Source organism: Sardina pilchardus, chromosome 9 (genome assembly GCF_963854185.1).
Source record: "Sardina pilchardus chromosome 9, fSarPil1.1, whole genome shotgun sequence".
NCBI classification, from domain to species: domain Eukaryota; kingdom Metazoa; phylum Chordata; class Actinopteri; order Clupeiformes; family Clupeidae; genus Sardina; species Sardina pilchardus.
In genome coordinates, this window is record NC_085002.1 from 22,111,083 (window position 1) to 22,127,739 (window position 16,657).

General features: G+C 40.4%; 1 protein-coding gene across 1 annotated transcript; it reads right to left on the bottom strand.

The window, feature by feature from the left end:
- Positions 1-775: 775 nt before the first annotated feature.
- Positions 776-15,542, bottom strand: nucks1a (nuclear casein kinase and cyclin-dependent kinase substrate 1a). Its single transcript, XM_062546356.1, has 9 exons — positions 15,464-15,542; positions 15,247-15,275; positions 12,467-12,516; positions 10,121-10,223; positions 8,487-8,533; positions 7,818-7,970; positions 4,616-4,768; positions 4,196-4,348; positions 776-3,832 (listed from the first exon to the last, which is right to left on the bottom strand). Exons 2-9 carry the CDS (start codon positions 15,261-15,263, stop codon positions 3,585-3,587), a joined length of 924 nt encoding a protein of 307 aa, XP_062402340.1. The 5' UTR covers positions 15,264-15,275; positions 15,464-15,542; the 3' UTR covers positions 776-3,584.
- Between the last annotated feature and the right edge of the window lie 1,115 nt (positions 15,543-16,657).

Genomic DNA, 16,657 nt, shown 5'->3' on the forward strand with positions numbered 1-16,657 from the left:
TCACATGTACACCATGAGGACAGTTGAAGATTGAAGAGGACACACCACAAAACACTAACAAAAGAAGCCATTCTTTTTTGTTCAGTTTTTTTCCCCCTATATAAAGATGCAAAAAGGTGAATCGTTCATTCTGTCCTTGGAGGCTAGTCCATTAGTCTGCCCCCTCTCACGGACCTAAAGCACACTCTTTTGTGAGTGGGAGAGGCCTGAACATCTACCAAAATCAGGGTGCAACTATGGGGTGGACCAATATGGCTTTGTGGCGACTAGTCCGTACATTCACTTCGAAAAGAGTAAATAAATCATACAATCTGAACCCCATTTCATTGAATAGCCATTAAACAGCCAGTGTCTTTCCCAAGAAGGCCAGTCAGGTACACACTTCTTCTTGTAAAGGACTCTCACAGCCCTGCTTCAGCAACATGCCATTTCAAGAGTATTTGCCATTAATAACAGTTCTTCATTGAGACATTTTGGAAGGTAATACTGATGCACTGTGGCAGTCTCTTGGGGGCCGACATAAGAGTATATCTGAGAACAACAAGAGGAAAATTTGGTTGTAACATGGGAGAAATCCGACCCGGTGCTTTCTTGGGAAAGAGCACTGAGAACCAGAATAGTGCAATTGGGGATAGGTTTTTTAGAAGAAATAGTTATCTTGTTGCTGTATTTCAAAACCACAACTGAAAGACCAAATGTGTCCTTTAGTCGGGACACACCAGCTTCATGTCTGGTCAATGAGACCAGCACGCTCTGAAAAGAATGAGTAGTACAATTTGTCAGATGACTTTAATAGAAACATCTGAAATTACACATTCACAGAAAAAGGGTAAGAGTACTCCTGCCTTCACTTTCTCAAATGCCACCATATTCCAACTCAGACCACACACACACACACAGCAGAACGCAAGCTGATTGTTTCAGTATTTCATTTTGCTTCACACAAAACCATGGCCTTAATTAACAGGCTGGGAATGTTACCTTGGAACATGGGACTGTTGCCAGTCCTAGGAAATACTGATAGTAACAAAAACAAAACATCTAAATATGACCGTTTACTTTTGCTCGTTTGCAGGCTCTCGTGCAAACACCATCAGATGGATCAAATCCGATTGGTTAGTTGGTAATTTGCATGGATGAACACCCGACAAAAGATAATAGCGTCAAACATCTTAGGTATTCTTAAAGTAAAGCATGCCAGCATTTCACATTAGCAAGAGAAGCCCTGTTCTGGACCCAAACCACAGTGTTGTTTCTCTGAGCTGGGTGAAAATGTTTAAATGCCAACCACACGTTTAGGCTTTCAGATGAGATGGCGAGAAAATATCATTTAAATATCTACATTCATGGTTCAATGCCACATCGACGCCAGCATTCACAGTTGTCCTCGGGGACAGCCCTAGCACTGAGCTGCTGGTCTGATGCAAGTCACGCAACAGGTGAGGGACAGATACCGTCTTGTACTTAAGTAATTAATTCATGATTTCATTTACCCTTCTTCCTCAATGACATTATCACAGTACAACTAAATCAATATTTGAAAAGGTACCCATCTTTTTTTCTTTTTTTTTTTTCTTTAAAGAAATGCTGGGCAAAGAAACACATCGCAAACCAGTACAGGAAGGAAGAGCATGGAATGTCTGAGTGAGTGTTTCAAGCCAAGGAGATGGTTGCTGAAGTTATGCTTGTACATACAGCCAAAGTACAAAAAGACAAAAATTGGACAGAGAGAGAGGAGGTCAAACGAAGTAGAGCAAGAGCGTATTGACAGAAAAGTTGTCCAAGATAGCCATCCAGTCTTTTCCAAAAGGCTTCGGCAAAAGAGATAGATAGGGTATGCTTTCTCTTTAAAATCATGATACATTTTTTATTTCTTTTCATAAAAAACAAACGTTACAAAAATTCTGAAGAGGAATTATAAAAACAAACAAACAAATTCCAAACAAAGCATTTTTTTTTTCACTTTTCTTATTTTCCCAAACCAACAAAAGTAAAATGTAGGACTAAAATGCTGAGGATGTGCCTGGCCCAGTGAGTTGAACCACATGAGAGAAGGTTTGCTTGCTAAAAATGGAATCCATGCATAACCAGAAACCATTACTACAGAGAGAACTCTTTTCAGCACAATAGAGTGTGACCCCTTTGAGGATATCGACCAGGGATGTCCTGAGGTCTAGACTCTAAGCAAGGCAGGCGATTGAGATCGCAATCTCGCAACCACAAACACTTAATGACCGTTAAAGGGTAGAGGACTAACCAATTCCACTACCAGGGTTACAGCTATTAGGACTTTTCATGCTATTCTAACATCAGATATCACATCTCACCTTGAGGGAAAGGTCTCATCCACTAGTCATACCACACTCAGACTCACCTCACCCATCATCTCAACCCATGCCATGTTCCTCTGCAGCTTTGGGACCAAAGCATGGGCCACAGGGGAGGACCAAAAGGCCTCAGGTCAGAACACGAGCTTAACTTCAGAGCTTTCATTTGGACAGTCTTTACAATTGAGACAAGTAGCATTTTTGTTTTGTTTTTAAAAAAAGAGAGGTGAAATCCACTGAAGTTATGAGATTGATGAAGAGAATCTGCAGGTCTGGAAAAACATACACACACTTTCACCTCAAAGTTTCTTTGGAGAGAGACTGTGTCGGGTAGCTCTATAACTGGGAGCTTATAATAAGAACTGCTAGTTCAAGGAGAGGGGAAAGAGTATGCATGCTTGGATGCCTGTTCCTGTGTGAGAGTGTGTGTGCGCCCGCATGTGTGTGTGTGTGTGTGCGAGTGTGTGTGTGTGTGTGTACAAAGTCATGCATGGTTTCACAGACATACAGATTCATGGCAAAATCACCAGCATGGACTACTGTCAAACCCAACCCCTCCTAAAATAACCCACCCACCAACCGATTCCAATGATCCTATGTCTTGTATTGCAAGCTACACAAAATGGGTGGGAGGGTGAGGAAATTGAACTGTGTCTATGATAAAACGACATCGGAGTTGAGAACCAACTAGAATACTAAGAGAATAAAAATCTACTGTGGCCAGCAGAGCAGCATAACGTTTCCCCTCCGTAAAACCCAGCTACGGTTACGTGGAGATGACGGAGAGGACGGAGAGAGAGACTAGGAAGCTGAGCTTCAGAGAAATCTTACAGCTTTCGGTTTTTGGAACATACAGACAAGCAGACAAAACAAAGAGAAACAAAAACAAAACAAAACAAAAAAACAGGCAAAACACCGTTGTGCAAGAGAAAACAAACAAACAAACAAACAAAACAAAAAAAGCTTCAGCCACATGGGTCGGCCCCACGCATTTCGGTTGATAAATAAAACAGTATAAGATCATCTTTCATGCACTGTCACATACACACATACTATCCTCAGAAAACATGAGAAAGCCTAAGAAAGAAAAAAACCTGAAGATTAAAACATATCAGGACCAAAAGCTGGGCTGAACCCACTGAGCCAGGCAACCACACAAACCCTCAGGGAAAAAAAGAGAAAGAAAAAGAGTGAAAGAATGAAAAGCAAGATGGAGAGAATGAAAAAGGAGAAGGGGGCTGGAGAGTGGCTGCCTGCCTAGTCATCCCCAGATGCGCCATCTTCATCCGAGCCGTTCTCCTCCTCCTCGTCATCGTCATCGTCAGCGGCGGCGGCGTCTTGCTTCTTCTTGGATGGGGGAGGGGTCTCCTTCCTCTCCTCCTGCTCGTCGTCCTCCTGTGGACTGTCGGCGTCGTCTTCGTCCTCGTCCTTGGGAGATGACTTCTCCACGGCCTTGGTTGCACTGGGTCGGCCTTTGCCTTTGGCCTTCATGGGGCTTGGGGTTACTGCGAGACAGCAGATTACACATTTTATAAGATGATCCATCTCAAAACTCTTTTCACAAAACTTCCTAAATCTATTCATGTTGAACGTAGTGTGAATGACTGGCTTTTACAATCTTCCGATGACTCTTTGTAAAGATTTCTTCATGTGTGGAAAATGTTGAGCCTCTAAAGTAATTTCTCAAGTCAACAAGGAAGTGATTTTTAAGACTCTAGATTTTCGTCCTCAAGTTCCCTTTTCTTTTGTCTATGCAGCATGATACAAAATAGCATAATCGTTCATTTACGGATAGGGATTGCTGATGAGGACCTTTACACTGTGTGTGTGTGTGTGTGTGTGTGTGTGTGTCATGCGTTTGCTCATACCTGTGGCCTTTAGTCTGGGTTTGGGGGATTTCTTCTCCTTCCTCTCAGGCCTGCCTCTCCTGCTGATCACCTTCTTTCCTTTCTTCTTTGAGCGTCCATAGTCGCTGTCATCATCATCATCCACCATGAAGTCCTCATCGCTGGCTGACTCTTCTAAAAAAAAAAGAGAGAGAGAATGGTGTTGGATTAATGATTAAAGTCATGCTTTTCTAACTGTAGCAACTCGAGCTAGGTAAAACGGATTGTTTTCATTCAGTATCAATAGGTTAGAGATCTATGTGAAAACCCGTCAGATTTCTCCTTTAACAATGGACAAGACTCTGAAAGTGAACATCCACTCTCTGACTACCTGAGACCAGTATGGGTCATAGCCTCGTAGGCCTATGTGTTCAACTTCAAGTCCTGGAATAGCGCACTTACTGTCCACATGGGTCGGTTCTTCTTCGTCACGCTCCTCATCCTCACTGCCGCCACCTCCCAGGATCATCTCTCTCTGTTTCGACACGGCTTTGGACGCCGCCTGCCGCACCTGACGTACCTTACGATTGACCTCCCGGTCATCATCACTGTCATCTAGACGTAAGCACAAAGACAAGTCTTAATGACGGGTATGGTTTAATGTTCATTAGCATTTGGTACCTTTTGTATCGAACATCTACAGTAATTTTACAGCAAAGGTCTTAAATTCCTAGTGCTATCGGTAGGAGATTCCCAATCTATTTGTGGGCCAGAAAAAAAACATAACCAAGAGAGCAGCCTTTGAGACTGGTGCTATCAAGCAGGTACTTTCAGGGCTGTAACCTTCAGAAACTTACTCTGAATACTTGCTGCGTCACTTACAGGAGTGTATCTCTGTACTGATGGTCGTTGCCCCTGAATAAACTTCACACCTTTGGCATCAATATTGTGTTATGTGTGTCTCTAAAAGTTCTACAACACAAGCCCTGAAAGTATTGTATAAATACATAATCATGAAACTTGACAATCAGATGCCCAAATATCATGCAACAGAACAGTCTATAGTCGTCCATTTTGCGTGTACGTGAATAGGCCATATTGACCTTGAGGTTTAAGGTTACTGGTCATAATGGGAAATAATATGATAGGTAATAATAATACCGTAATGTCACAGTATATGCCAATGGCTGAATGATCGGCTTTCAAGACAACAATACGTTGTAAGGGGTAATGTATGGAATGCCGGTCATTATCAGGAAAATAAGTCCTGACAGGGCGAATCACCAGTGGAGGGGTCTTGCTTCACTCCAAAGGGACTTATTTTACAGACAATGACCGGCGTTCCATTCATTATCCCGCTTATTATACGGCTATTTGCCAAAACTAAAAAAATCAACTTCACATGATACGTCTCCTTTCATTTATTTGTTATCGTTTCTGATATTCTGAATATCGTTTGTGGCTTTGCCGAGAAACAAATAGTTAACAACACACACTGAATTTGAATCAAACCTTGTTTAGAACTAAGCTGATCAACTCTGCTTTCACTTCTGACTTCCATTGTGAGAAGTGACGGGACTACTTGTGGAGTGACGCAAATCAGAAGCACAACCCCTGTTGCCATTGACAGCGGTAATTATATGTTTGAAGGGTTAATTACGTAAGGGATAACGGCCGACGAGGTGACCGGTTCGATGGAAATAATGGCTAGGTGGAGGTCTAGAACTCCGGCGACGTCCTCCGCCGTGCCATTATTTCCATCGAACCGGTCGACCTCGAAGGCCGTTATCCCGCTTATCTCCCGTTTGTATTCATAACCTGTATATTTAGAACATAGTTTTATTCCACCGTTGCGTCCGTTAACATCGCTAAAACTGTCTTGACTGTGGGACTACTTTCCGCCACATATCAACTTTCTACTTGCAGGACAAAACTGCCGTTACTAGTTCTAAATGGATGGTTGCTATGGCCAAAAGCCAGTCGTTAGTTCTAAATGGCTGGTTGCTACGGCCAAAAGCCAGTCGTTAGTTCTATCTCTCCTGTTGTCAAGCGGGCATATCCCAGGATTCTGATTAACTTTAACTTTGAAAGATCGCTACTTTTATAGCCTACATGGCATCCAACTAGCTACAATCCACCTCCGTCATATGCTACAATGTTACTACGGTTCTGCACGTCTGTATTTCAGCTTGGATGCAACGTGACAGTTCATTTAAACTTTGCAACGAGTTTGGCGAATTAATATTCAAGTGTGATACGGGAACTACTTCAAAGGTAGCAGGTTATACGAAGTTAATGGCCACCCCATCAGCCAATCAGAGAAGAGAATTCCATTGTTGAGGGAGATAAATGAATTTATCTTATACCGTAGAACGTTGGGAATAGGGAAGGGAAGTTGCAAACACGGTGATATCTGAAAATAGTCCCCATAGGCAACAAGCAGTAAATAGTGCGTGATATCACTGCGCCCATGGTACGTTTGCAACTTCCCTTGATTATTACGCCAGATGAGAGTGTAGTTCCATGTCAAATCAGCCAAGAAAAACGTCAGGTTTCATTTTCAGTTGGTCTTTTGCACTTTCTAACTTGAGAAGAGACACGTTTTAAATGGGAAAATTGCCGAAAATCTTAATCACTTCTAAGCATGATGCTAGCAGGCGAGAAGCTAATGGTCTAATCCGATTCAATGATCTATGCTAGGCTGAAGCTAAAAGTTGTATCGCCAGACTCACAAAATGGCTGGATGAACGGGAAAAAGGTAAATATCGATTGTTTTGCTCGAGGGGACGTGGAAAATGAGCTTAGTTCCAAAAATGGCGGAATATCCCTTTAAGCCATTCATTTACATCACACTTATTGCCCATAAAACGCAAAGAAAATACCATACCATGAAACACTTAAGGAATTAAATCTATGGCTAGGTCCAAAATGACAAACTTGAAGGGTCAAGCCATAAAAAAAGACGGGCACAATCTGAGCCAAACTATGAGTTGCCTTCTGTTCTGCAAATGTCTGTTCAGCAAATTACCGTCTTAATCAAAGTTAACCATGATGACGATGACAAAGACCCCATACCTCCAGAGCAACACTTCTCTTTTGGTTTTGGTGATAACATTATAGCCTCCTATACGCTGGAAGCTTTTGTTCCCACTGGAGTTCTTGTAAGAGAGAATCCCGCACACTGTCCATTACGCATGCAAACATTTATTCAGTATTCACAACGTTTCGGTCGTAGACCTTCCTCAGGTGAAATTGACCGGAAACGTTGTGAATACTGAATAAATGTTTGCATGTGAAATGGACAGTGTACGGGATTCTCTCTTTTAAAGAAGAACTATGCAGGATTGGCGATTTCATCTCTGGTTTCGGTTTCGTTGTTCGTTTTCGCTCGTTTTATGCTTGCATTTTCTCTGCAGAGCTTCCCCGACAGCTTTAGCGTGTATATTTATACATGTATAGGCTATATTTAAATATATAAATTGCAAGCGTGGTTCTTCGTCTCAGACTTCCAGATGTAAACAAAGAGCGATCGTCTCCTGCAGAAAGTTGCATAGGGTCTCTTTAAGTACTGTATAACTGGTTAACCTATTCCAACGCACCTGTCCCCACAAAAGAGGTGTGCAAAAGCGTTTGTCAGCGGAGTAGAGCCCACTGGAGTTCTTACCTGCACCTCGTTTCCTCTTCACCACTCGCTTGCTGGGCTTCTCCGCCTTCCCTCTCTTCACGACTTTTTTGCCTTTTTTGGCCTCGTAATCGCTCCCCCCGTCTTCTTCCTTCTCTTCTCCAAAGTCGTTATCTTCATCACTGCCAAAGTCATCTGTAGCACAACGAATATTTTTTTTGTAGTGTAACTGTCAGACATTCAGTGTAAGCTGTTGCAATAAGTCGAATTGCTTTACAAAGCTTAAACTGTTGCTAGTTGCTTTGGTTAAAAATGCATCATCCAAAGGTAATGTAATGTAAAAAAGTCTACACAAATATAACCCTGAATAAACCCTGACTTCATTCATACAGAATGCTAAAACATACTTATTAGAAAATGTTACAAATGTTTCAAGATTTAATTTTACAAGATGACAGTAATAGTTCATTAGAGCAACATCAGACTCAAGATCTGCTACAATTTCCCATGGCTAGGGTGTGTGTAGTATAGACAGCCATTCTGTATGAGCATTACTTTGCTCAGTAGAAGGCAACGTGCTAGAGACAGAGTTGACCAATAGCGCTTTACTGCACTCTGCTGACCACTGCACGCAACTTATAGGACAGTGTACTAAAAAATGCTGTGAGCATAGCAGAGCCTAATTGGGATCATAAAAAGATAATTGCTTACCTGGTGAGTCACCTTTGGATTTGGAGTGTTTATCATCGGAGTCCTCACTGGTTTTAAAGGAGGGAGGGGAGAGAGAGAGAGAGAGAGAGAGAGAGAGAGAGAGAGAGAGAGAGAGAGAGAGAGAGAGAAAGAAAGAAACATAGAAAGAGATTGGACATTTTAAAAAATCTGAAAATGCTTCGTCATTGCTTGTCATGTACTGGGGTTTTCTGGCTTTTATAAGAAATATCTCTGGATGTGTTGCCAGAAGCTGATGGGACGTGGATGCAATTCAGTAAAGATTTGATTGTTTGTTTGTCTGTTTGTTTGTTTAGCCATTTGTTTATTTTAAAACCATTTCAGCAACTAAGGCTATTTAATGGTCAGAACACAGTATCTTTGAGAAGTTAGAGATGTTTTTTCAAAATCTACACTAGCAAGAAATTCTTAAACTTACTAAAAACATCAACCACAGACAGTAAAGATTTGAATGATCATCAGGGCCATTAGAAGTAGGCCTACAGTCAGTTTTGTTCAAAAGGTTGTTGATATTCAAACTCAACAGCCTTTCAGATCACACCTTCACTTCCAAGTCCCTGCAGTAATATCAGAGATGGTTAAAGTAGAGCACTACAGTAGTAATCAAGGAGCTTTGGTAATATGCTGGTTGGAATCAAAGATTGTAGAGCTCTGTGTGCAATATCTTTTTACATGCACTTTTTCCTGTTGGATTATATTTCAAATTCAGTTTAAAAATGTAGTTAAAAAAGTTTTGAAAATGGATGGCAGTTCCAATATCACTGAGTAATCATATTAAATAATGGTGATCTCAATGTTGTACAAAATAATTGTGATAATGATTTTTGCCATAGTTAAGCTGCCCTAGAGTAGACTCCTAGAGTGCATGTTTAAAACACATAGCTTTCTAGAATTTGATAATATTGCAAATAGTCTACAGCCTGTTCTGAGTCAGAGTAAAGCTGATATGTTTGGCTTGAATTGATTGTGGTCTTTTCTCTTTCACAGTTTGACTGTGAATCAGAAACGCAGAATACACAGTTTTGCACGAAAAGAAGTAGAGTGAGAAACTACAGTCATGACTGATTTCAGAAAACGAAATGCAACCACACCAGTCATGCACACAGAGAACCTTTAGTCATGGAACATTAGCTTACTTCTGGAGTTTGTTGCCTTCCATAGCTCTACCCAAGTCTATAAATCTCGAACTTACAATTTATTTCATCAATTGGGGACTTTGTATAGCAGTTTAATGTGTTCTTCAGCATAGAACTGCAGGATTCTGGAGTTAAATATATATATGTTTTGCAAGTAACCCCATTTGTAATTCACACCAAGAGTGATCAAGGATGCTTTTGTAATTCAGGAACATGTTGATACATGAAAGGAGATGAGATATAATGTTCCTGGTTCAGAAAAAGTCTATAATAAAATCAATATAATCAAGATAAGGGGGCTGTTTGTTTTCTTTTTTCCCCATTTCTCAATACAATGAGAACTTCAATACAGTGTGCTGAAAACAAACTTGTACAAATCTATCTACGGCTAATCTAATTATGGAATAAATCAGTGTCCAGTGAGAGATGGTTATAGAGAGTTGAAGCAGAAAGTCATCCGTGCCTAATAGACAGACATACCTCTCTTCCTTAGAGTCCTTAGAGTCCTTCGAGTTCTTAGATGGCTTGTGTTTCACCTCCCGAATCTTTCTGGGCTTTGCAGCACCTCTGCCATACTCCTCATCTGAATGAAATGAAACAAATCAATCCAGTCAATTCCGCTTTCAAACCCCATACAAGAAGATAGCTTCCTCAGTGATTACGCTCATTAAATGATTATTTAAGAATGAGAAGCAATGAGTTTTAACCAACAGTGGCATTAGAGGTAGTGCTGGAATATTCATTTAGACAGTGCATTTTTTGCTTGCCTTGAAGTTCCAAAGACACCTACTGTGTGGCAAGCAATTATCACCCGACCATTTCTCCAATCTTGTCAAAATAACAGAGGGCTGAACAAAACGTTACCATTTCAGGCCAGGCACTTAAAAATAAGTAAAATGAGGAAGTTCCCTGTCCTACAACAGCCGTTGTGAGATATAGAGATCAAATTACATTCGCTAAAACAGAATGTTCACTGATCTGTCATTGCCACTGTCAAGCATGCCTTGACCAGTCAAGACAGATGCAAATTGGCAAACTGGCATCAGCTTGTATTTGAATCTAGCGCCGTTCAGTTTAACATAGACACGCGTTAAGAAATGTGAAGTGTGGTAGCCCAAGATTGATCGCCTAAACAAAACCAGTCAAAGTGGCATTGTTTTCAGCAGTCCATTTACTGTACAAATCCTATTCTGTTTTCTGACAGTCTCCACAACAATTGCTTTGGTTGATTATGTTGCACAAGTAAACCTTAGTTATGTTTGGTGAACATCTGTTGTTTACAGAATTGCCAAGAAAGCTGTTTCTCCCTGCAATTTCTTCAGTGTATTGAAAGCAGCTTTAAGTCTAGCACTAGTGAGCTAACTCAATATGACATATTCAGTAACCTTGCTAACACACTCGACAGCCTAACTGGCACCGATATAAAGGTGCTAACTGCTGAATTTCAGCAACTTGCCTGTGTTGATGTGTAAATCGCATAGTAGAGAGGTGATTGCTTTGGTGAATGCTCACATTTCCAACAGTCTTCACTCTTCACACGTCTGAATACACTGAGACACTCAGACACTGAGACACTTAGCTGCATTTAACCATATCACCCGTCTTTTTAATCTATTTTAGACTGTCATAGCTGTAAACGCAGATAATCTAAGCTCATCAAATATCTCAGCTGTCATGGTCTGGTAGAATAATACAGATATACATTAAAGAATTGTCACATCAGACACCAAAGTTGAGCACAGGGCTGAAATTAAACAGCCCCAATTCAAATACTCCGAGTCAGAGACCATCAAAGTAACTCAATATTACTCTCCAATGGGTATCGTGAAAAATAGCTTTCTTTTGCTATGACACAGTGTTAATTGCAGACACTGAATACATTTGTTAAGTTAGGAACAATGAATAAATTGTGGTCCTTTTATTGGCCCGTTTACCATGTGTAACACCCAGTTGGTATACTGCCAGAGTGCTCACCACATACCAACTGAACGGATGAGCACTAACTGAACATTTTCACCATTTTTGAAGCGCCTGATGTCTGTCTATATTGTTAGTGATCCAATTCCATTTGAATCAGTCTATCAATTTACACCTGCAACAGGCTTGTGTGTGTGTGAGAATTACAGCAAATAAAGGTAGAGGAGCATGTCTTTTTTACACATAGACAAACACATGGATACACACATTGCTGTGTCAGGGTAGAGGCAGACGCAGTGTCAACTGATTATTTCACATTTCACTCATGCTTATATGTCTTGCTTGCGGTGCAAGTTCCCAATAGGATGGAGCTGTAATATAATAACATTGATAACAATAATCACCACCATAAGCCCCTTGAGATCATTTACAGTGACCAAAAAGCCAGAACTTTGTACTTTCATCTGCACTCCTCAATTGTTGGGTCACAGTCACGGAACTAATTAAATCCACATCAGTCATAAACTGATATCTGACTGAGTGCAATCATAACAGCCCTCCCCACCACCACTAAACACCTTCACCCACAGTAACCTTGCAACCATGAGCACCCCCATGTCTGCTTACTGCACAGAACTGAGTAACAAGAGAGGATTGATGTATCCATTCGATCTTTAACCCATTATCAAACGACATGGTGTAGTAGAATATGGGCATCACATTTACTGCACTCTACCCTTTTAGATTTTCCTAGAATTGTTGTTAGAATTGCTTTAAAAAACATAAAATGTTTTACCATGTTGTAAGTCGCTTTGGTTTAAAAGTGTCAGCCAAATGTAATGTAATGTAATGTACTGTAATGTAATATTTGTGGGTTTCTCATTGCAACTTGAAGTTTGCTTGACCTACCTGCTTCATCAGATTCATTGAACTGTGAGTAATTCACCACCTTCCGGTTCCTATTGGGCAAATGACAAATAGCACCACATCAAGAACACATTAAAGTGGAGTTTGAGGAGACAACAGAACAACATTTGATCTTACACATGTTTGCGTATCATCAAATTTAACATAAATCACACAGAGAGAAGCACAAGTACGGTCATGGTGTAACTTGTTTTCACATCTTTCTGCAATAACAACCTGTAGATGATCAAACTGTGCAAGGTAATGCACGTCTTGACACATTTTAAAATGGTAAATGCTAAATATATTTTAAAGGCTAAATAAAACTCTGCTAAATGAGGGTTTCCTCTTCCTGAGTGAAACCTGCAGGCACATCCCGGGCTACAATAACTGCCATGCAAGTAACCATAACAAGCAAAAGCATCTAGGCCTCCATGACATATGACTATTTTTTTTTTCCGACAACCAACTTTATATTTTGTAAAAAGTTTGCCACTGGTGTCCTCCAACCCAAAAAAACAAAGTTACGGTTACAGTTATACTATTTGGCAGACGCCTTTGTCCAAAGCGACATACAAAAAAACAATACTATAAATTTATTTAACTGTGAACAAATTCAAATGCTTGTCAGACTAAGAGAATAGCAATATAAACAATAAACAATATAAATTCAAGCAAACCTAATGAAAATAAATAATGAATATGGGAGAATAGTAAATAAACAATAAAGTCATTAAATAAATCTTATAATAACAATAACTATGGCTAAAGTTTAAAAATAGTGTGGTTCTTTACAGAACAATTGTATTTAACAGCATTTTATTTAAATTCAGTAACATATTTCGGTTGCATGCTACATCTCATACACTGAAAGTCACAGAAGCCATCTTGGCATGGCAAATTTGTTCTTGATTTCTGCTCTGACATAAGAGTGAGGTTCTGTGCCATAATTTGGACTTCAGAGGCAATAGATGTATGCAATAAAATAACATTAAAATCATAACATCAAACTAGGCCCAATAAATATTGCAGTATTTGCTGCTTCTGCAATATTGTGACAGAAATGCTGTGATACAACTGTTTGAATTTCAGCCCATACTGTACAGTTAGTGTTGTTGAGGACACTGCATTAGGGGACATACAGTTCATAATCAAAACATAGCTTTGATAACAAATATATTTTGATTACTACTGAATACATGTTCAACTAGACATGATCAACACTAGACACTGTCAACATCATGGAAATTGATGTTCTTGTCTAATTTATAGCCTACATAACATGGCACATTGCTTTCTCCTCACTTAGTCATGAATCTCAAAGGCATTAAGTTAAGACAAAGAGGGAAAGCAATGTGTTGGTGCACGACACATCACTATATGTTAATTGCAAGCAACTGCCCTAAATGCATTCCAGTGGAGATGGAGAGTGTTTCTAGTAAGTGCTAAGATCCATGGTGGTGCTCATGTCCGAATATGACAACAACGCATCGGCCTAGCCTGCTTTATCTGCCCAGATCAGAAATAAGACAACAACGCATAGATATTTACACAAATCAGCTTAATCCAGCGACTGAATGAAGATAATTTCATTCGATGGTGGAAAAAGCAGCGTCTCTGGTCAAAGTTAAAATCTATTGGGAGTAAAGGGGGAGGGGCAGACGGGGACAACGACGTGGATTTTTTTTTGTCAATCAAAAGGTAACGCAAACCATGTCAACTGTCTTTTCCCGACACACCAAATGTCTATAGCCTACATAGAGCACCACAATTAGGTGACTACAAAATGTAAACGGCACCTTGCCATGGTGTGGGCCCAATGGCATTTTTTCTTGCTGGACTCCTATCGTGCCCAAGCAGGATTCGCCTGATCTGAATCACTGTTGCAAGCAAATAGTCACAGTAGCCTATCTATCTGAAAATTCGTTAGACGCATTAGACACGCCGTCTTAATAGTTATCCATTTGCAATGTTTTTTTCTTTTATTTTTTTTTCTTTATTGCAATACGACGGCTATGATTTGAAAGAAATTGAAGACTAGATTCGACCAGAATAACTCCATCCACAGCCTCCAGTGCTGGAGGTGTGGTGACTTGCTACTCTGACCCGCCCCCTCTGACATCATTCCAGCAAGGCTAATTCACCACTATCAGCGTGGAAATGAGCAGCCGCGGCTCCTTTCTTCTTATGCGTTTTCAACCAAACCTAACTGGCTACAGTTGACCACTGATCATATACAATGTTACTTTGTGAGACAACAAATAGGTATGATTGCCCCGACTGCATGCACCCAACATGGCGAAGTTAGTAACATGTAGAGTTAGGAGACATAACATCAACATGCCAATGGCCAAGTCCAAAACAGGTTATTAGTCTTGTCGAACCTAGCACGGATGAATGGGTGGCCATGTTTTCTGTATAGATTGCCTCTAGCCTACCCTCATCAGAAGCTAGATAACATGTTTTGTATTACAGAAAATACAGCATGCATTCTGCGCGCAGATGATGCTGGAGATGGCTGGCGATTCTGCTCACCATCTCGCTGCACATTTGAAGCGCGCGCAAAAAAGATATCTGATCAGCAATCACCTTCTATCCGCATTGCAAGGTCTGGTGCTAGCTAATGCTATCTGTAGAAGAGCACTAATGTGCTCTATTCTCCTTAAAACAGGCAAATTCTAGCTAAAATGCTCGACATGTCTAGAGCATGCGTCAGTCTATGCGAGCCCCAGTATGCATGCATGCAGTGCAATGAGAATGGAGGACATCTGAAACGCACATACCTCACTGGTCTGGACATTTTGCTGGAATACTGTAGAGGTTACAAATGTAAAAGAGCACAGAAGAAAATCAGAAAGATAAAAAACAACACCGTCCAGTTCTGCGACACGAGGGGCAATATGAAATATCGCAAAAATAAACACCAAATCCTAACCGTTCGTCCTAAAGAAATATTAAAATGCAACTATATCCTAGAGGAGAAATTTGTTTAATTTTTACCTTCTGCTACTCAAAATGGTGAATAAAACAAACTGAAACTGCAACCTATGCGCAACCTAACCCTACGCCTGTAGGCGGATATTGGGTTGCTAAAAGACCGCCCATACCCAGTTACTGAATACAAGCGAATGGAAGATGAAGACTACTATTGGCTAGTTCGAAAGATCATTAGGACTTCAATTGGGTACTTGAAATGCTCATCAAAATGCTAGGGTCTCTACTCTTTTCACCCCTCCTCCCTTGTGCGGCTTGGTTGAGAATATACTATTAAGAAAAACAAAAAGAGTCTCATTGAATAGGCCTGGAATCTGTTTTTGCTTAGGTTCAAAATGGGAGAACGAAACATTTTCAGTATTTTGTTGTCCTTTTGCATAGCACTGACTGGGAAGAGTCCTTTTTGTTCAAAATACCGTGGCAGAGGGAGAGTGGGAGGGGCCGATTTAAACTAATATTCCCACAGGATTATGCATGTGCAATTTAATATTTCAGTTTCAAACTTAAAACTGTTTGGTAATATGTTTCATTTATTTTTCTCATTCTTGATTTTAAATAGTAGCTTTATTCATGTTTTTTGTCCATTGTGCCTTTCTGTGGTAACAGCAGCAGTGGAGACTAGTGGTGAGACCAGTATAATATTAAGCCCATACCTGCCCCCTCCAGGGTTGTGGCAATGGGTACCAGACTGATTTCCACAGCTAGCTGTATATTGAATAAACACATAGCAATAACACCAAGATGCATCTTTTCTGTAGATTAGATATCCTGAAGATAACAACAACAACAACAGCAGCAACAACAAAAAACATGGCAGTATGCATCCAATATGATACATTGAATGATTATTAATTGTTCTGATATGTAGGCTAACTGACACATGATAAGTTTTATTAGCTGTTTGGAATAGGTTACTTGCAATGGGATTTAGTTAAGAATCATAGCCAACTAACTTCACTTCACCTCACCTCAAGAAGTAGGTCTATATCTCATTCAGATGCACAGTGTAGAGGGTTTCACCAGTGTATTTGAGCTATATGCTTGGTTGATTACTTGACCCTCTTAGCCGAAAGGCATCATGCTCTTATCAGGGGATTCAGTGAAAGCAGATCAGTTGGTGATGCCTCATCGTGTTGCTCTTCTTTCCACTCGGGTCCCGTCAGTGGATTAAAGGAGCATCCGCTTTCAGGTGCAGCCAGG